The 22,176-nt window shown below is 48.4% G+C and overlaps 1 protein-coding gene across 2 annotated transcripts in view; it reads right to left on the bottom strand.

Annotated features, from left to right (window-relative positions):
- The window catches only part of MRAS (muscle RAS oncogene homolog), a 64,793-nt gene that overhangs the window by 18,506 nt on the left and 24,111 nt on the right, over positions 1–22,176 (bottom strand). For both annotated transcript variants that reach the window (XM_084752240.1, XM_084752239.1), the window contains exon 2: positions 7,617–7,825. In XM_084752240.1, the coding sequence (XP_084608366.1) occupies positions 7,617–7,809 (193 nt within the window). In that variant the 5' untranslated portion in view covers positions 7,810–7,825. The remainder of the gene's footprint in view (positions 1–7,616; positions 7,826–22,176) is intronic.

The raw sequence follows: 22,176 nt of genomic DNA, 5'->3' as shown, positions 1-22,176 counted from the left end.
GGGTGTGCACCACCATGCTCCGCATTCTTCAGCTTTAAAAGGGAAAGAAAGTGGATGCTGATTAAAAGGCAGCGGCTATGAAAGGACAAGTCTATGATAGCACTGCTTCTTAGCATGTGTAGGAGGCATGCAGTTAGTGCTGCCATCTTGAGAGACAAGAAGCAGAACAGTCAATGTCACGGACTGGGTGAAACAGGATGTCAGCGTATAAAAGAGTATCCGTGGGGGATGTGAGAACGTTCTGGAAATGGGTGGTGAAGAGGGTTACGGAGCAAGGATAATGTACTGGACAACACATACCTACACATTTAAATGTAGTCACACACACACACACACACACACACACACACACACACACACACACAACACTTCACAACAGAAAAGCTCAAACATACAGCTCCAAGACTGCTTATGGCTCAGAGCTTCCTGGTTCATGAAACAAGAGACCTGGAACGAAGTGAGCCACACAGACACCAGCCAGGGTAAGGAAGGGTTCGAGAGCCCAGGCGAGAAGCCGGACAGCCAGGGGGAAGCAGTAAAGAGAAGCCGTGAGGTTCAGGGGTGGACAGACTGTATAGAGGAGATGTCCCCAGCCCCAACCGTGGGTTGTGACATGAGGGTCTCATGCCCTTCTGGAAAAGAACTCAGGGCCAGCCTGCTTCAGAGCCTAGAGGCTGCACAGGTCTGGGCTGAACTGAACTTCTGCTTCCGTCCGTCCTCCGGGTCCTGGGAGGACACTGCTAGTGTGGCTCCTCGAAGTAAAACAAGAAACAGGTTTGTAACCTAGCAAGAATCCTGCGAGCCTCCTAGGGGTGGAACCTCAGCAGCAGGGTCTTCCTGAGCATGTCTGCATGCATGACCACAGCCATGGCGAGCACAGGAAGACAGGCCAGGGATGGAATGGAACCCTGACAGTTCAGTCAGGTGCCTTCTCCCTGGGGGTTCAACTCCCATTCCTAAGAGCCACCAGGATTGGCTGTCACACTGGAGAAGATTCTCCTGGCCAGCTCCTTCAGCAGTATGTACATTGTACCTATACGGGGGTGGGGGGTGGGGTGGGGTTTGAGCCGGCGTGCAGTGCGTCAGTCAGTTTCACCAGCACTGAAAAAGGAACCTGAGAAAACCGGCTCAATGGAGAAAAGATTTATTCAGAGATCCTTACTTCACAGCCTTTGGTTCTGTCGTTCATGCGCCCATGCTGGGACCAAACATCATGGTGGCAGGAAGATGTGGAGGTCAAAGCTGTCTTTCTCATGGTAGCCAGGATGTAAAGAGCAAGGGAGGGACTGGAGACTGGGTAGAATTTTCAAAGACACACCTCCAGTGCCCTGCTTCCTCCAAGTAGCTGCCACCTTCAAAAGCATCGCCACTATCTGGTGACCAAGCCCTCCTCACGTGAGCCTGTGGGACACTCCATCTACAAATCATAACACTTGACCTTATTGTCATCTGCAACAGCAGCTACCACAATAGCATCGGTAAGAAGTAATAAGTGTGTTCACCGGCTTTCCAGCAGTATTGCCCAATGACATCATCACTACCATGATATTCCCACCCCCCACACAACCACTGTCACGACCATCCCCGCTCATGCTGCCGTGGGTTTGTTCTTCCTCAATCTGGAACAAGAGAAAGCAGAGTCCTGAACACTTTGAGATCAGCAGGGTGTGGGGCAACTGAAGGCATCTACCTCCAAGCTTGGCACATGCCCAGATGGTAGCCAGCAGGTAAAGCAGGTCCTCAGGGCACTGGTTGCTCAGGAAAAGCGCTGGCCCTCCCAGGTTTGCAAACCTCCCTGAAAGAGACTGACCCCAGAAAGGCTCAGTGTTATGTTCAGGCGTAAATATAACAGGCCTTTGATGAAGGTTCTCTATATGCAGGCATCCTTTTTAAAAGCTATGCTCAGCTGAAATGTCTTAAGCCTTCTTAAAATGGGAGACCTTACATTGTAGAATGTGCCAGTCTGGCATCTAGTAGCTATTCTTAGGGAAGGCTGGGTAGGCGATGCCATATGCTAAGTGTGCGGGCTAGTTTTTATGTCAACATGACATAAGCTAGAGTCATCAGAGAAGATGAAGCCTCAAACTGAGAAAATGCCTCCATAAGATTGGGGTCTAGGCAAGCCTGTAGGGCACTGGTTGGCGTGGGAGGGCCCAGCTCATTGTGGGTGTGGCCCATCCCCTGGGCTGGTTGGTTCTGGGTTCTGTAAGAAAGAGGGCTGAGCAACCGAGAGGCAAAATGTAAGCAGCATCCTTCCACGGCCTCTGCATCAGCTCCTGCCTCCAGGTTCCTGTCCTGACTCCCTTCAGTGATGGGCTGTGATGTAGAAGTGTAAGCCAAATAAACCCTTTCCTCCCCGACTTGCTTTGGTTATGGTGTTTTTTGTTTTAAAGACTCATTTATTTATTAAGTATACGTTTTGCCTGCATGCATACCAGAAGAGGGCACCAGATCTCATTACAGATGGTGGTGAGTCACCATGTGGTTGCTGGGAATTGAACTCAGGACCTTTGGAAGAACAGGCAGTGTTTTTAACCTCTGAGCCATCTCTCCAGCCCCGGTTATGGTGTTTCATCACAGCAATAGAAGTCCTAAGACACTGAGGCCGGTTTCGCTGATCTGAGCTCCTAAAGTAGTGTCTCGGCCGTGCCTGCCCTGTGTCTGCAGCTGAGAAATGTTATCTAAAAGGGCACTCTGGAAACATTTGCTTTCTCCCTGAGAAGCAAATGTTCAAAGTTACTTAGAAAAACATTAAAGAAGCTTACATGGCAATAAAAAGAAATAACATTGACTGAGCCACAGCTTGTACCAGGCGGTGTTTTTCTCTGTATCAATTATGCAACATTTCTCTGAATGTTTTCTGTGGAACACAGCCCAAAATGAAGTGCCAAAAATGGTTCTTCGGGGAAAATCCTGACACTATACCCTACTAATGTGCTCCTAATGTACACTTGTACAGTAAAGGGTTTTATAAAACCGCTGTTAAAGAAACATAAAGAAACGTATTTAACTCAGTCTGTCCTAAAGTGTGGTATATATTCCAATAGATGGCACCTGCAATGATTTTTAAAAGTGCAAGCTGGGTGTGACGGCACACACCTTTCGTCCCAGTAATCTGGAGACAGAGGCAAACAGATCTCTGTGAATTCAAGGTCAGCTTGGACTACATAGAGAGTTCGAGGCTAGCCAAGGCTACATAGTGAGACCTCATTAAAAAGAAAGAAAGAAAGAAAGACAACAAGAACAAAGAAAGTGTATAAACGGGGTCAGCGAGGCGGCTCAGTGGGGAGAGGCCTCCAACCCCGATGACCGTGTGAAGCCCAAGGACCCACACAGTGGAAGGAAAGAACAAGCATGTTGTCCTCCACCTTCCGTATGTGTGCCATAGCTAAGGCGTGCACACATGTGCGTGCACTAAATATTATGTAATAAAGTGCGTATGCGTAAATTTTTAATTGTTAAAGTATACACACACACACATATATAATTAAGAATTAGGAAAATAATGCAGCTAACCCATTGAACCTGTTACTACTTATACATTGTTCAAGAGGATGTATCAGCCCTAAATATCTATGGGTTTAGTAACAGAGTGTTTAAAAATGCACCAGGCAAAACCTCAATAGAAAAATACAGAAATTTAGAATTACACCCTGGCATGCAACACTCCCCTCTTAATAAATGACAGAACAAGTATCTGGGGAACCAGCAACGACGCAAAAGACTTGAACAACTTCGTCCGTCAGTGTGACCTTTGAGGAAAACACAGAACATTTCATCCAGTGACAGGAGACTCTGAGAAATCTATGAAGACAGCCCATCTTCTGGGCACGGAGACAAGCCTCAATAAAGACTTCAAATAATGTACTGTATGTTCCCTGACATGGCGAAATTAAAGACCAAGAACAGACAGATCTCCAGAAAATTCCAAAACACTTGAAAACTAAATAAGATACTTCTAAATAACCTATCTGCTAAGGAAGAAATATAAAGAAAAATTAGAATTTGAACCGAATAGAAATGAAAACACAGGCCGGCTGTAGTGGTGTACACCTTTAACCCACCCAGCATTTGGCAGGCTGAGGCAGGTAGATCTCAGCTCAGTTTACACAGAGAGTTATAAGACAGACAGAGTTACTTAGTGAGACACTAAGGGGGGGGGGGAGAGGGGGGAGGAGAAAGGGAGGGAGGGAGGAAGGAAAAATAGAAAACAGCATATTACAATTTGTGGAGTACAGCTAAAGGAGTAATTTAGAGAATTTTTATAGCACCAAATGAATATCCAAAGGAAAAAAAATGACTCAAATCAACAACACGAGCTTGCATTTAGCAGGCAGTTAGAACAAAGCGGGGCACAGCGGTGTGTCCCTGAAGTCCCAGGCACTTGGGAGGCTAAGGTGGAAGGTCGCTGAGCCCAGGAGAAGGGGACTAGCCCAGGGGGAACAGCGAGACATTCCTCTTCAAGGGCATGAGAACAAGAGAAACTTAAATCCAAAGTAAGTGAAGGAAGAGGAGGAGGAATAGTTATGAGTGAAAAGTCAATGGATGTAAATGAGAAAAATCAATGGAAGCAAGAGCGGGCTCTTTGAGAAAAACGATACTTATAAAACCCAACTGTCCCTGGGTCAGGGGGAAAAAAAAAAGATACAAGTTACCAGTATCAGGAATAAAAGATGACATCACAGTAGAATCTACAAGTATTATAAAGATAATAAAAGAATATTATGAACAGCCTTATGCCAATAAATTTGGTAACTCTGATACACTGAACGAATTTCTTGAAAATCACCAACTACCAAAGCTCATCGAAGAGTAAAGAGGTGATTTAATAACCATATGTCTATTAAGGATACTTAATTTACAATTTAAAAGTTTCTTCTCCATAAAGCTTGCCATCCAGACGGTCTTTCCAGTGAATTCTACTGAACATAGAAGAAAGAAATGCGAAGAGGTTTGCTTAAACTCTCCTAGAGAAATAGAAAAAGAAGGCTTGCTTTCCAAATAATTCTAGAGGGCCAGTATTACTCTCATACTAAAGTTAGGTAAATAAATTATAATAAAAAATATGATCTAGTATCACTCAAGAACACAAGCAAAACATCTCTGTATCGAAGTCTTTCAAATTAAAGCCAATGGTATATGAAGTCCATCATCAATTCCTCATAACCCCGTGATATTTGCTTCAGGGATAAAAGATTAGTTACATGTTAAGGAAAGGACTGGCATGATGGTCCGGTGCATAAAGGGACGTGCCACCAAGCCTGATGACATGAGCTAAATGCTCAGAACCCACAGGGTAGAAGGAGAGAACAGGTTCCCCCAAACTGTGCTCTGAGTCCACACACAGGCTGTAACACAAGCTCCAGTCCCCCAACACACACACTAAGTAAAAGGATTTAAAATGTTTTTTTTTAAATAGAGGAGAAACAATCTAATTTACCACATTAATAAACTAAAGAAAAAAAAAGCATATGATTATCTCAGCCAGAGAAGGCATTTGGCCTCGTCGGAGGTCGTCCCTGATTGGAAAGCCCCCTGCAAACTAGGGGAAGGAGCTTCCTTGACCTGAAAAAGAGCATCACCACCAAATAACGCTGCAGTTAACATCCGGGTCATGCCAAAAGACTGAACACACCCCTCAGGGTCAAAGCAAGGATATCTGCTCTCGTTGTGTCACCCAGCATAGTTCAGGAGGCTCTAGTCACTTAAGTAAGGCAAGAAAAGGAGATTTAAAAAAAAAAAAATCCAGAAAAGAGAAAACTGCCTTTACCACCGCATGATCATCTATACAAAAACGAATTCCACAAAGAGCCACTAAAGCTAAGAACCAGTGGGTTATATGATTAATATATACAAACCAATTACACTGGTGGGGCTCAGGAGGCACAGGGAATGCAGTGCCACGGGAAATAGATTAGAATAAAGCATAATGACATATATGTATTTTTTTAAAGCCATAATGAAACCCATTACTCCATAAGCTATCTTAAACTAATTTTTAAAATTAGTTAGAAATCACTTATACTTTAAGTATTCTGGCAGCAAATCACTGAAGCTGAAATAAAAGCCATTTACCATAACATCAATGCAGATGTAAGTATAAACTCTGAAAAAAAATGTACAGCAAAGACCTGTGGATCTGAAAGTGCAAAACAACTGAGAGCAGCTCAAGGAAGACCTAAATAAACGGAATGTGTTTACAGGCTAAAAGGCTCAGCGTTGTCAGCTCAGACGTCAGGTCTCAAGGTTGAGGGCGTGGTTCAGGACTGTGTCATTTGCCCAGCACATGCCAGGGTCCCAGGTGGGTTACCAGACACTACAAAAACTCCTTCGGACTGCATACAAATTCAGCACCACCCCTAACAAAATCAGAAAGTTTAGCCGAACCTATAATTTGTATATCCATTCTCTTGGCTTTGACTGCCGAGTTTACTAAAACTGTTAAGGCAGTGGTAATTTTGTCTGAAATCAGACATACAGATCAAAGACAAATTTCACAGGGAATTGGTTGTCACTAGAGGGTCAAAGGCAACTGGGAGTTGCAAAGAAGAATCTCTTCAACTAGGAACTCTGGGAGATTTGTTCCAAACCCGCCCGCCCCCTTTGCCACATGCAAAGTATTTAGGATAAACCAAAACCTAAATGAAAAACCCCAAACAATTAAATTTCCAGGAGAAACCGTGCGAAATACTGCCGTGACCTTGGGCTAAGCAAAGCCTTCTCAGACAAAATACCAAAAGCACACTCTGTAAAAGGACTAATGAACTGGCCGTCGTCAAAACAGAAATGAAACAGTCTCTGAAAGAAACTGTTATGAGAATGGAAAACAAGACAGAGAGAGAGAGAGAGAGAGAGAGAGAGAGAGAGAGAGAGAGAGAGAGAGAGAGAAATATTTGCAAACTGCATTTATCTGAAACAACCTTGTAAGTGAGCAGCTTCCCAAGCCCTCCTCCTGCACCAGCGTCCTATGATTAACGGGCCTGTGCTCGGGACAGAGACCTGGGCAGCAGAAAACCACGACCAGTGGGAATCTAGTGGCCTCCAGTTCCAGCAGTCCCTGCAGGGAATGCGAAACACAAGCCACTGCCCTCCATCCTCAGGGTTTCAGAATGAGGGGGTGGGGCTGGGAATTCACTTTTCCAGTAAGTTCTTTGACCACCCAGTTTGAGAAACACTAATTTTTGAGGAGAATAGAAGACAGTGCCGGACACAACATCTCCCAACAAAGGGACATTTCCTAAATAAACTCTGGCTATTCAGAAATCAGTTTTCAGGCATTTTGAAGCATCTCCTACTCTTGGGAATTCTTTCTCAGCTTTCCTTAACACATCTTTAAAAAGAGAAAATTTCGATTTCCCCCACTTTCATTAATTTGAAACTTTTGTATCTGCTCATCAGTATGTTCGTTGTCCACTTTCATAACCACTAAGATCGTTAAGCACCCTATCAAGACGTGACCTCTGTCCAGAATTCCCCCTGGAAGCTGCATCTGCCTTGGCAACCATCCCATAATAACAGCAAGCTGGAAACCATGTCGCCCCACTAAAGCCTATCAAATTTCCCTGATCCTCCCCATGTAACAACCCACCCCATGCAAGGCTGTCATCAGGTCTCACCGTCCAAGATGGCCCATTGATTGTCAATCTCTGTATGCTTCAGGTAGGAGTCTTCAATGGTGGGGTCGTAGTCAGGCACAAAGATCTTCTGGAAAAACTGGATGGTGAGGGCACTCTTGCCCACACCTCCATCACCCACCACGACTAGTTTATATGTGGGAAGGTTGTCACTGGGAACAGCACTGGTTGCCATGATTTGGTAGTCAAACCTAAGGAAGGAAGGAAGACACATGGAATGAAGGAGGGATCTTTTCTTTTGGAACTAGGGGGAAATATTCCTGGTCTTTCTTTCCTGAATTAGAGAGAACTATTCATGGGTTTAGTCTTTATAAAAGAACAAAGACTCCCAACAGTAGATTCAAAAGTGAAACAAGGCAAAGGAATGTGAGCATTGTCACACACGGTCCTGCCGCCCAGAGACAATCATGGTTCCGATGATCAGCCCACTGTTATTTACTGAACAGCAGCTTCTCCCCAGGGCTGGTTTTATTTGCACCATACTACAGGTCTTTAGTGAACACAGCTAAAAGCTGTATCAAGGGAGTTCCTGTACAATTAGCCTCTGCCCCAGAATGACACACGGGGCTCTGGACTGAGCAGGGAATGACAACGGGAGGGCTCACCTTATCAACTAGAGCATCTCAGCGCCTGGAATGCTCCACTGAGAGAGAGGTGAGGCCGTTGAGCCCAGAGGACAAAAGGGCTGTGTGAATTAGCACAGCTGTGCTATGGGAGGCCCCTTCCAACTCAAATCTGCCATCCTTTCCTTCCTCAGTCTTGGACTTTATCATGCTAAAGTCAGGCTGGCACTAAAAGAAATCTCATCTATTCACTTGAAGCTGGGACAAAGGAAAGGAAGGAGTGGGTATTATTTGACCAGTCTAATTAAAAGGGCAGTTCTCAGCAGAGGCAGCTATGTCCCCTACCGCAGGACATCTGCAACGCTGGCGTATTCCTGGGTATCACTGGCACCTAGTGGGTAGAGGCCAGCGATATCACTAAACATTTTAGAAAGCACAGGCTGCCCTTCCCCAGCAAAGACCCGTGGAGCTAAGAACCCCACCCCACCCCCACCCCACACATACACAAAGGCAGAGGAGAGAGCTGGAAATGCGGGTCCATGTTTCTGAAGAATGGTGGGGCCTTTGCAGGTCAGGACTAATTAATTGTGAAGAGGTGACGGAAGAGAGGTGAAGAGTCAGTGACCCTGGGAAACGGAGTCACAGAGTTACCCAGAAAAAGCAGGCAGGGGTCACGGGAGGAACACTCCAGCACTCCAGCGGGAGTGCCACCAGTCCCCAGCAGGCTGGCGGCAGCAGCCACACGGTGGTGAGGGAAGACCAATTTGTAAGAGCCAGGACTGGTGGCTGACTTCAAAGGAGCATGTCTCCCAGACACAACGTGGCAGATGCACAGATGAACTCACAGCAACGGTGACAACATGAACAAGACCTGTGCAAGCTCAAGATTGCGACAACACGAACAAGACCTGTGCAAAGCTCAAGCCAGGCAAAAATCCAGTGTAGAGGTAGGTAGGGAGGTAGCCACTAACTAAGAAAACTTTAGTGAGATTTTGTTTTTGTTTTGTTTTTGTTTTGTTTTTGGTTGCGCAAGTCTCTCTCTTTTTTAATGACTTATTTGTATGTTATGTGCACCGGTGGTTTGCCAACATCTATGTGAGGGCATCAGATCCCCTGGAGCTGGAGTTACAGGCAGCACTGGAGTGAGCTGCACCCTGGGTTCTGGATACGGAATCCGGGTCCTCTGAAGAACAGTCACGTCTTCAGCCCACTATTGACATCGGACAGCTGCTAGGAGGACAGGCAGCTTTCTGCTTAGTTACCTACACACCAGAGCAGACCTCATGCTTAAGAGCAGTTAGGTAACACAAACTGGACTGGACAAAAGAGGAGGAGGAGGAGGAGGAGGAGGAGGAGGAGGAGGGAGAGGAGGAGGACGGAAAGGAGGAGGAGGGAGGAGGAGGAGGGAGGAGGAGGGAGAGGAGGAGGAGGGAGAGGAGGAGGAAGAGGAGGAGGAGGGAGAGGAGGAGGAAGAGGAGGAGGAGGGAGAGGAGGAGGAGAAGGAGGAGGGAGGAGGGAAGACTCAAAATTGGGAGGGTAGGGAGGTGAGGGTAGGGAGGGTAGATGTGAGAGGAGCTGGAGCAGAGCGTGAATAAGATCAAAATGCATTGCATGACATTCTCAAAGAATTAATAAAAATATTTTAATAGAACAATAGGGAATGCTGAGAGAGACAAAAGCTGTCCCCTGAAGACTCTGCCAGGGACAAGGGGGGCCTCCTGCTGCCTGGCCATGCCCAAATGCATAAAAACCAGTCCTGACCCCTGAGGGAGCAGAAGCTCCTGTCTCTGTACAGTGAAGAGAAAGCACAGCAGTGCTGCTTTAGGGAAGGGAGAGGCCGGGGGTGTAGTAGAGAAATCTATCCTGGCACAGAAGGGCGGGGGGAGAGGGGGGGATAGCATAACCCAGGGCACAAGGACCTGGGGTTCCTGCCACCACTGCATGGGAAGACCACTGTGCCCCACCCCACCTTGAGTCATAGTTTCCTTCTATATCAGACTAGCAGGCTAGTTTGAGAGGTTTTTTAATAATTATTTTCAGCTCTACAAGATCTTCAACTCTAGGCTGTGACCAAAAAAAAAAAAAAAAAAAGGGTGTTAACAGGAATGTGGGTTATGTGGCCATGGTGATTAGCATGTGGCTAAAGGCCAGAGTTGTTGCTGGATCCGCTGCTGCCACTGAAACCTGCTGTTGACATTTAGGACTCCCCCAGAGTGTGGGGGAAGTATATGGCTTTCTGAAGACAGGAAGAATACAAATCTACCAAAGCTGGGCTGAGAATATGCCTTCAGAAAGGGCCAAAATTTAAAAAAGGGTACACCCTCTTTTACACCCTGTCAGGTGAAAATTTATTGCAAGGGGAAAAAAAAAAATCTAATCAGGGAACTTCACAAAAATGTTAGGAATGGGGCTTTGGTACGTTAGGGTGGAGCTATGAATAATTTAAATGTTTGGGGCAAAGAAAGGAGCAATCAGGTATCTGGCTAGGCATGGTGGTGCACCGGTGATCCCTGCCCTGGGGAGCAGGGTCATGAATTCAAGCAGACCTGGGATACATAGGAATCCCCCTGTATACATACAGCCATACAGGATGGTTAACAAACCTAGGAAACGGTTTGTATTGTGCATGGAAAAATGCCAGCTCTCTAAACAGCCAAGGTATAGGGCAGCTCTTCCAGGAAGATACCCCATCCATGACTGTCCCTGCCCAGCAGTGGAGCCCAGAACAGCAAGGCTTGGAAGGTGGCTATGCCAGCACCAGGCTGCAGGGCACTTTGATGTCCTGTGTCTGTTTTCTATGAGCCACATACACACACTGTCAAACCTCCTTAGCCATGATATCCATGTTTACAGAGCAGCCAACCACGGGTTGCAACTATTTTAAATTTTATTCGGTAGAGGAGTCTCAGAGATCTAGAACGGCCATTCTGATCTTTATAAGGACAAAGGAGAGTCGGGTGTCTGTGTGGCTCCTATGGATGGGCTGAAGGCCTTAGATGGGAAAAAAAAAAATCACACGTTTTAACACCATTAATTAGCAGTGTTTCCCGGCCCCTACCTGAAGCTGGCAGGTGGCCTTCAGAAAAGCCAAAGATGACTACCAATAGCTCCTGCAACAAACCAACCAACTGTCACTGTGAAAAACATCAGCAAGGAACTTAAAGCTCCCCAATTCCTTCTGAGGACACCTGAGGAAGTGGGGAAGCTCTTCTCCTCCAGTCCTCTAGACTGCACGGTCTGCCTGACAGGTGCTGATCCTCAGCATAGGGCCTGAGAAGCCGCTGCACCCGGACCCCCTCGGGCTACGAGGCTTACACTGGGAATATAAAGTATTGCACTTCTCCAGTGTCCCCTCAGCCCTGGATATTGACTTTCTACCTCTATTTCACAATACATGTACTAGAGCTAATCTGTTTTGTTTGTTTGTTTGTTGTTTTTCGAGACAGGGTTTCTCTGTGTAGTCGTGGCTGTCCTGGACTCTCTTTGTAGACCAGGCTGGTCTCGAACTCACACCAACCCACCACCTGTTTCTACCTCCCCGAGTGCTGAGATTAAAGGCATGCGCCACCATGCCCGGCTGCTGATCATTCTTTTATAGCTATATGCTGTGTTCATAAAAACAGTTTCGCATGTGAAAACCATTACTTGGGGCTCGGTTGGTGAAGTACTTGTTTCATGTGCACTGAGGCCTCAGCACACTAGTAAAGTAGATGCAGGGGAACACGCCAACAGTGCCAGCACTGTGGCGGCAGAAGCAGGAAGAGCAGAGGTTCAAGGCAGTCCTTAGCTATATAGCAATTTGGAAGTTAGCCTAACATACATGAGGTGCTGCCTCTAAATATTTTTTTTTCTCCTGACATGTATGGACCATTTTTCTTACTGTTATTCCTTAAGCAGTATGATATAGCTACTTAGGTAACATATCTATCGTATTGGGCATGTATGTAACGCAGAGGTGATTAGGAGTGTGTGTGTGTGTGTGTGTGTGTATATGTGTGTGTGTGTGTGTGGTGAAGGTGCTGTGACATTTTATGTAAAGGACTTGAGAATTTACAGATTTGGAGTCTTGAAACCAACCCCCCACCATCACCTTGGATACCAACAGATGACTGTAATAGATCTCCCCATAATGGAATAATTTGACAGTATCGAAATGTCCCTCCCAAAATAAAATGTTCAGGCTACCTGAAAATATTCTTTCCACTTTCATTTAAGCTCTTTAGGGTGGAGCTGGATGTGCCTGCAGCCCCAGAATCAACGACGGGGCTGAGCTACATCTTCCATCAGCTGAGCCACCACGCACGTGCAGGGCACACAGGAGAGTGGCAGGACAACAGAAACAGGCAAAGAGGAAGGACTGACGTCCTCTGCCTCTCCAGTCAGCAAAGCCTGGTGCCACCGGCCCTCATTAACCACTACTGTCCTCTCTCCAGTGGACAATGACATTGGACCAGAGCTTAAGTATTTGCTGGTGAGAGAGACGCTTTTCCATTCTCTTCTGGAAGCCACATGAGCGAGTACCACTTAGCAGATGGGAAAGGATGAGGAAATAAAACCATTTCTGTTGGTTGTGTTCAAAGAGCACAAGGTAAGATGCACATTAGTAACAGAGGACTCAAACTTGACCTTTGAGTCAGAGTTCAGACCACCCACAGCAGAATCACCTGGGGACTTGCTATAAACCGCCTCTCCTTGCTAAGGCAGCTGGCAGGAAGTGGTCAGTGGAGGCCACACACCCCCCCTCCGCCTCACCTTGTTATGGTGCTCTGACCTCCCCAGTTGAGGTGCCCTAGGCTACAGGGAACCACTTCAGGTCAGGGTTCCCTTTCTCTCGGAGTTTCCTTCTAACTCGGACTCAGTGAGTGGTACAGGGTCACACTGTAGCATTCTAAAAACCCTTTTCATATCATCCACAGCTGGCGAGTCAAATCCAGGCTGTTTTACTGAGGGTTTAACTGGGACTTATTATCAATAGCTCTCCAGCCACACCTGCACAGTAGCCCTCCAGCATGCCTGCGCAGCAGCCACACCCCCTCACCCTAACTGGCCTTCGCTCCCTTGGTGTGCACTATAGTCGTAAAATGCCCAATGTACATAGAACCGCAGTGTGCAGAGGAGACAGATAGTCCAGGCCCACGAGGTACTTCCCAGGGGATACACAGCCTCCACATTGTACTTTGAGCCCCTTAGTCCCCATGCAGAGGCCACCATCACACTTGGAATCTTCTACGAATTTCTTATGCACCCAAGGGCATGGGCTGCCTTTGTTCCCCTCTGCCCTCACAGAGCCTGGCACAGAACAGGCTGAATGATGCTCCAAGGCTTAAGCTCTGGCATTTCCAAAAAAGTTAGACAACCTGCCAAGCACAGAGCTGGCCTCAGCACACACAGGACTAAGGGGAACCCTTCCTCTCAGCCAGGCACTAGGGCTGTATCCAAGGGGTCAGATGAACCCCACGGATAGGATTCTTCTGAAATAAATGTGAGCCAAAAGGCAGAGGGGGCTACCAGGATAAGATGGATCCAGAGAGCCCCCAATACAGAAGAGTTTTTGGCTGTGAGTCTTCTCCCGGTGGTGGTGGTGGCGGCGGTGGCGGTGGCAGTGGTGGTAGGGTGACATGTTTTTCATCCCAGGGAGGAAAAAATGGATCAAATGAAGCCTTTGTAAACGGAGTCACAGAGATGGCAGGGTACATGCCACGCTTCTACAAAATAAGCTGATCTTGAATGGTACAGGAAAAGAGATTCTTAACCACTAAGAGGCTGTGACAGAAGTCACCACGGCAGAATTGATTGCTATGTAGCTATGGAGCAAATTGCTTGTATTCACAGTGCTTTGCTCTGCCTCTAGTAGAAATCACTGTTGAATGTTTGTCCGTCACTTGGGGGGATCATAGGTGGCCCCTAGATGGTAGGGAGGTAGCTTAAGGTAGCCATGGCTACTGTCCACTGATGAGTCGTATAACCTTGGGCAAGCTACGTCTCATGGCCTTAGGTGCACTAAGCATGAAATGAATCGGCATGAAATAATGCCGAGCTCAGAGGAGGCACACAAACATTTCCTCTCTTGCTCCCAGAAGCAAGAGCATCTCCTTCTCAGCCATGTGACTCCCAGCCATGCTCCGTCCCTCATTTGAAGTCCCACTGCCACCTCCTCTCCATCACAGCCAGATGCTGTTGGCCTATGTGGGAATGTCGCCCATCATTTAGGGCATTGTTTCCATGGGAAAGGCTCTGAGGTTCCAGCCCCCTCCGCATAGGAACCAACTTTTGGAACAGCAGCCATTTGGCAGAGGAGGCAGCTGAGCTGGTTCCCATGGCAACCACTGCTCCCAGAGCCCCGCCCAGCCCACAGGCTGCACCAGCAACCTAAACCATTACTCACACTGGAAACTTCCTCCTAAAAGGCAATGTTGCTTTTTAAATTGATTTTAATGACACGTATATAAAAACCTCAGGCATCTTTAAATTGGGAAGTATGCTTTTTTTTTCATCTCTTGGTTGTTGGTTTTATGTCCCCTCTACCCTCTTTTCCCCTACCCATAACACCATCCTACATGGAATTATTTCCTGGATTCCAGAACCACTTCCCCAAGCAGAACATCAGCTCCGAGAGGATGACAGCCACACCTTCCGACCCCCTCACAGGGCTGAAGGGACTGTGCCTTCCATAACCACTCTATCCTGCCCCATTTAGCCTTCTGCCTGCTCTGTCTCTGCCCTCTCTTGTGCCAAGAAGGGACACAATGCCCCTTCTTCCACAAGAAGCTCGCCCACACCCTAAGAAGCTGGCATTTGAGTGGAGAGCCTAGCCTAGCCTTGTCACTCAGCAAATTTCAAAGTATGGTGGGTACTCTTTGGGCTGGAGAGATGGCTCAGTGGTTAAGAGCACTGGCTGCTCTTCCAGAGGTCCCAGGTTCAATTCCCAAAACCTACATGGTGGCTCACAAACTTCCTCTAACTCCAAATCAAGAGATCTGATGCCCCTTCTGTCTTCATCGGGCACACATGGTACACATGTGATGCACAAACATCAATGCAGGCAAAATACTCACATAAAATAAAAATAAATAGGTAGACAGATAGATGATAGAAGACAGACAGACAGACAGATAGATGATAGACGATAGATAGACAGATAGATGGATGGTAGATAGAGTGTGGTGGGTACATCTAAAACAACCCAGAAACAAGAACTCAGTGGCTCTCAGTATTGGCAGCCTAGGGGGTCAGTAACAGTCTTGACGCTGCAGCCAGACAGATGGTGCCCCACAGTGAAGCTTCTTAATGTTTTAGACCTTCCATTTCCCCAGTTTAAAAAAACAGGACCCAGTGGAAATAACCCGGAAGGTGCCTGAGCAAAGGAATATGTGCAACGCCAGGGAAACTAACTGACCCCATTTTCTCTTCTAACCTACCGGGTTCCAATGACTTAGTTCATTTCCTTGCCTAGGCATGGGATTCACCAAGGACATCTGCACACGAGGGAGGATGCTCAGGAAAAGAGTGCTCTCTTCTTCCCAAGTTCTAGAGATCCTACAGAATTTGTTTCCCAGAAGAACATCCCCCAAACCACTGTCCACTGTTCCAAGAGAGCTGTGCATGGAAAAGAGAAGGTGCTGGTGGCAGACACTGTCAGGGCGTGTCTAAGGAAGTTCCTGGCCTCCACTGACCCCACCCAGCTCTACTTTAAAAGCAATGTCATATAGTCCTAGTTAAAACCAATGGTGCCCAGAGTGGTAACAACTGCTATTCTTTACTGAACCTTTGCGGTGGACTGATCAGATGTCGAAGGTTGTGCTTAGAACCGCCATGCCACGTGACCAGTGACTCTTTGGTCAGTGGCCTTGAGTTCACTTGCAGCATCACACACCTGCACCCGTCATTGTGACTCACTATTCTGAGCCATTGTTCATCCTGTGGCAGCTTTCCTGGCACTGGCAACAAGGCCAAGATTGGGAAGAGGCCAAAGCAAGGGTACAGGTACCCCAAAAGATGTCACCAACTCCAGTGAAGTTCTGGTACTCACCACTCTTTTACCTCTCTATTTTGATACTAATTATTTTCAAGATTCCTCCTGGGCCCATCAGGTAGATGGGGCTTTCTGAGTAAAGCGGGCAAGGAGAGGAGGACTCGTTCATTATTAATAGTGCTCTCCTGAGAGTGCATTCACACTGAATCCGTCTTAACAAGCCAATCGCATCTCTGTGATGTCTGGGTGTGCCCAGCATTAGCGGGATGAGGGACACATTGCGGGGAGCAACCCAACCCATGTGGAGGAAATGGCTCTGCATTCCAGGAGCTGCCTTTCCCTTCTGCACAATTCCCAGAAATGGGATGCTTCCCCCAGCTGCTGACCTACAGGCTGTGTGCATGTAAGGCAGGACCCACCAGGAGTCTGGGGCACTTGGCATCCTTCCCTAAGACTTTCCCCATCTCCTCTGTATGACATCTGTGCCGACTCAGCCAACACCATCCCTGGACCACTTGTTGCCTCTAAGAAGCTACCACTGCACCCTGCTCCCTCCATTCCTACAGTTGAACCACCAGCCAGATATGCATATAAGTTCTTGCTACTGAGGACTCAGGTCCATATGATAAATGTGTGGCTGAGTGCTGCTCCTTACCGCAACTATGGCAGATGCCACTGACTGGTGGTGGGCCTCCTTCCTTCCTTACACTTAAGAGTCCTTTTCTAGAGCCATACGTGGTGGCGCACGCCTTTAATCCCAGCACTCGGGAGGCAGAGGCAGGCAGATCGCTGTGAGTTCGAGGCCAGCCTGGTCTACAAAGCAAGTCCAGGACAGCCAAGGCTACACAAAGAGACCCTGCCTCAAAAAACAAAACAAAACAAACAACAAACAAAAAAAAAGAGTCTTTTTTTACCTAGTGCTCCTGTCAGGCAGGAACAAGGTGACCGCATAGAGAAAAATCTCCTGGCATCCTAGATCTAACCCACTGTCCTTGTTCTCTCCCAAGCACCTCATGTAGTGGGTCCTTTTTCTTGGGAAGGACTGAGGTCTTCAGGGGCATCCTGGTTGGTCATCTTTGGATGACTCTTTCGTTGTCTTCTATGGACTCCACAGCTCTTTTTTTCTACCTCTATCATCCACCATCAAGAGAGCCAGAAAGACAACACTGGAAGCAAGCAAGGAGAGGGCCCTAGTGCTCCTGTTACCCTATCAGGAGTGACCCTTGGGTCCCCGTCACAAGTATAAGGAGTCTTCTGGACAGGGTCTGGGCTCCCATCTGCCATCTAGCACTGAGTCTCTGAGCGGTCTGCAGAAACCTCTGGCTATTGTCAAGACAGTAATGATCATGTCAGCAGCGAACGCTTAACATAAACAGTGTGTCAGAAACTGTTGCGAGACTTCTGACATTCACTGAACTCATTTAGTTTTCAAGCACTGGTTTGATTAACCTAATTTTACAGCTCCAAAAACCACAGGGGCCAATGAGATGGCTCAGCAGATCAAGGTGCTTGCTGACAACCCGAGTTCAATCCCTGAGACCCACATGGTAAAAAAAGAGAGAGCTGGCTGGGTGTCATGGTGCACGTCTTTAATCCCAGCATTTAGGAGGCAGAGGCAGGTGGGTCGATGTGAGTTTGAGGCCAGCCTGGTCTACAAAGAGAGTCCAGGACAGCCAAGGCTACACAGAGAAATCCTGTCTTGAAAAACAAAATGAGAGAGAGAGAGAGAGAGAGAGAGAGAGAGAGAGAGAGAGAGAGAGACAGAGAGAGAGAGACAGAGAGAGAGAGACAGAGAGAGATAGAGAGAGAGAGAGAGAGAGAGAGAGAGAGAGAGAGAGAGAGAGAGAGCTGACTTTCACATGCTGTCCTTTTGACTTCCATATACACACTGGGTGGCACATGTACACATGTACACACACACACACACACACACACACACACACACACACACGAGCTAAATACATAAAGAAACAAATATAATTTAAAATTAAAAACAGAAACAACTGAGACATGAGAGAAGTTATAATAACTTCACCAAGGTCTCCCATCTAGAAGAGAGCAATGTGGTTCCAGAGCCATCACCACCATCAGCTCACCACTGTGGGTATCCCCCTGTGGCTGGTAGCATGATGGACATATATGTGCAAAGTCAGGCCAGGGCAGAGACAGCAGGCGCAGGCGTGTTGGAGAGAACACAGCAGTGAGCTAGGGAGGGGGTGTCAGGGTCACAGGGCCAAATCACTGGCTTCATGGGAGGAACAGCAAGGCAGGCGAGAGCAAAGCCTGCTGCACAGATCTGGTACCTTGTGGACCAGAGAGGAAGTGGGGAAAACCCAGAGAGCCCTGAGACCTCATTCTGTTTCATTCTCACATGGGACTGTCCACTCTCCTGGTCCCTGCCCCAAGCCCATCCACATACAGAGCTGCTGTTTCCAGCTGGGACCAGAGCTGGCCCATCACCGGCAATTCAGACCGAGAACTGGAGTTATGTAACCTCGGGCTCTTGGGGGGGGGGAGGCGGGGGGGGGGGGAGGGGATGACATAGCAACAGCACTTGCCCTCGGGGTACTAGGAGAAGCTAGGTTGTGTGTTTGTTTGACCCAGTGTCTGACACAGACTAACTCCCCAGTAAGCACCAGGTCAGCATCCCAGCATCAGCACCCTTCAAACCCCACTGCAGTGCCTTCCCCAGCAGGAAGAACCCCTACTCCTCCAAGGCCCTTCCTGAGCTTGGGCATGGTGTCTATCTAGCAGTTCAGCCAAGGACAGCTCAACTTAACTCAGCCCCTCACCATCCCTCTGCTGGAAGGTTCTCGTGGGAGTCTGTACTAGCTTCATTGCAGATTTTCTGCTGGAGGGTAGCATCCATCTCAGCCTGCAATCATCTGTATAGCAACTCCCCCGGGCAGCAAGCCCCCGAGTGCTCACTGACTGACAGGAGCCATGCAGTTCCTGTAGAAGGCTGCTCTCCCTGCAGAGTGTGCGGAAGATTATGCACATTATTAAGTGGTTCGGTGTTCGACAATGTCTCCCCTCAAGATCTTAAATACCAGTGTTCTCTACCAGGAAACCAAGCCTTCTCTGGGCACCTTGTGTTTTGGAGAGTGTATCATTGGGAGGATTCAAAACTGACAAGCCACAAGACATAAGAAATGGCCAAGTTATTCCTGAGTCCGGAGAAGAGGTGACAGGGTGAGCAACTAGGATAGCTAACTTCTCAGGGTTCATATCTGCTCAGTCTAGACCAGTGGTTCTCAACCTTCCTAACACTGAGACCATTTAATACAATCCTCATGTCGTGGTGACTTTCCAACCATAAAATTATTTCGCTGCTACTTCATAACTGTAATTTTGCTACTGTTATGAATAGTAATGTAAATATCTGACATGTAGGGTATCTGATATGTAACATCCAAAGGGGTCACGACCCACAGGTTGAGAACCACTGGTCTGTACGCCGATGCTGTAATGTAAGAGTTTGCGGAAGAGGGGCATCTTAGCTGTGCTGGCAGCTCTAGGGGAAGTCTCCCTAGTAAAGGAAAACCCTAGATATTTATTATCCGGGTAAACAAGAAGAAGATGCATGCCCCAGGTGAGGAACAGAAGCTACAAAGCTATGAAGCTCAGAAGCATGAAAACAAGGGCACAGTGATTGCTCGAAGCCACAAGACATGGCTGGGTGTAGAGTGTGGATGTGATGAATTAGGAGAGTGAGGGTGGGAGAAAAGCCAGAGAATTCTATGTTTGCAGTTTTACACTGAGCATGATACAACAGCTTCCAGTGGCTGCTCGAGAAACATCCAGTGATGAGGGAACCAGTGACCGAGGCTGCAGGGGTAGGCTGGTGAGGTCATGGCGGGCCTGCACATGCTAGAGGCCCACAGATCCTCTCCGACCAGTAGGCCAACAGACTCTTGCAATTAGGCCTGCTGCTTGGCTGCCCCGTGACACGGGGCCTCCACCTCCACCTCGTTGTGACGGCCACAGGGGATTACACAGTAGGTAAATCCCAGCAGAGCCCGAGTGAGGCTGGACAGATTGCACAATGCAAACTCTAAGTACTAGGGTTAGGAAAAGACTGGAGAGTCAAGTAGGAAAGAGGCACAGGTGACACAGGTGAGGTCCAGCGGGGTCACCCAAGCCTGAGGCAGAAGCCAAGTGAAGAGCGCTACTCCATTTTATCAAAGGGGAAACAGAGTCAGAGATGCCAAGGCATCTGCCCAAAGATACAAACCAGTAAGGGGAGAGGCTAAAGTGTTTGCCCCCAAGCCCTGGCAAGTTGCAAGACTCTAAGTTGTCTCCCTTGCAATAGCTGAGGGGCTGCCAGGAGCCTCAGTGTCTCAGGATCCACGCAGGCCCAGCTCTGCGTCTTACTGTGCCCCCAGTACCTCATCAAGGACAGGAGGAATCAAGGACAGGAGGAACGGGAGGATGGCGGCTCAAAGCCACTGGTTTTGTGAGGGTGGGGCGCCAGCTGGAGTGGCCCCTGCGGTGCCGCTTTGTGAACCCTTGTTCTCCATCCCTGGGGGGTGGGGGAGGGGCAGGGATTAATTAATATTTTCCTGGTGCTGGGGCAGTCTCACCTGCCGCTAAGGGGCAGAATTTCTTCAGCCTGCCATAGGAATCTACATGCGACTAGTGGTCACTCCACCATGCCACAGAAAGCATTCCCCTTACTTAGGGCCTTCCACAGGACAGTCAAGCAGCCTGCTGACCTGCCTCGCCTGCAGCTCGTGCTCAGCTGATCTCTCTCACGGCTCCCTTTCCCTCTTAGCTGCTCCGCAGCTCAGTCCAGCTCAACCCCGCACGGACTAGCTTCAGCTGCCGCGGTGGTTCTCAACCTTCCTAATGCTGCGACCCTTTAATGCAGGTCCTTATGTTTTGGGGACCTCCCAGCATAAAATGATTTCGTTGCTCCTTCATAGCTGTTTAACTGTTATGGATCGTAATGTGAATGTGTGTTTCCCAGTGGTCTTAGGGCGACCTCTGGGAAGGGGGTGTGACCCACGGGTTGAGAACCAATGAGTACCTCAAATTCAAAGCCAAGGTCTGGAAAGTCGGCTGCACGTGGCGGCTTGCCTGCTCAGTGGTTAGAGTCGGCCCCTGGCTTGGGCCCCCTCCTCAGGAGTGTCCTCTTGGTCCTTCAGCCCTGTTCCTCTTCAGCCGCCCTTGAGCACAGAGACCCTCTTGGAAAGTCATGCGTGGGAAGCTGAAGCTATCTGAGCAGGGCCTCCCAGGCTTTCCCCCAGCGGCTTGGCAGCCCTCCCCGATCCAGCCTCTGCCCCCACTAATTCCCGGCAGGGTGTCCTCAGGGGCAGGCATAGTGTCCATGCTGGAGGTGCTGGTGTCCCTAGGCAGCCTTCCAGTAAGGACCTTCCAACTGAACTGCCTCCAGCACTCTCTGTGGAGGTGCTGCCTCTTCTTCGCAGGCCCCGCTGAACTGAAGCTCAGAAGGAGGCCTCTTCCTCCCGGCCCTACTCTACCTCTTCCTGGGGAGCCTCTTGCTTCAGTCTGTGGAGTTTCAGACAGACACCCAGAGGCAGCCATTATTCACTGGCCCCCAGAACCCCGAAGGGCAGGCGTCTGTGGCTTGGTGCATAGCTAGCTGAGGTCGAGAGCCATAAAGCTCCTACTTGGCCACATGGCCATTCTGCCTCTTTTAAGGAGCAAGCCCCTCCGCGCCGCCCCTACCATTCAGATTCCTCTGCTAGCGTAGAGAAGGGGGCTGAAGGCAGACCCTCAATGACTCTGACCCAGCTGGCGGCTGCCTCGAGAGAACGTCTGCAGCAGAGCAGTGTTTTGTTTTGGCCTATTGCTTCCCAATAGATAGCTTATCCTTTGTTTTGTTTTGTTGTTTTTAGAGACAGGGTTTCTCTGTGTAGCATTGGCTGTCCTGGACTCACTTTATAGACCAGGCTGGCCTCAAACTCACAACGATCCGCCTGCCTCTGCCTCCCGAGTACTGGGATTAAAGGCCTGCCCCACCACGCTGGACTCGATAGCTTAC

Source organism: Acomys minous (assembly GCF_964271855.1).
Source record: "Acomys minous genome assembly, chromosome: 13".
Lineage (NCBI taxonomy): Eukaryota > Metazoa > Chordata > Mammalia > Rodentia > Muridae > Acomys > Acomys minous.
This window is presented reverse-complemented; position numbering and strand designations above follow the sequence as displayed.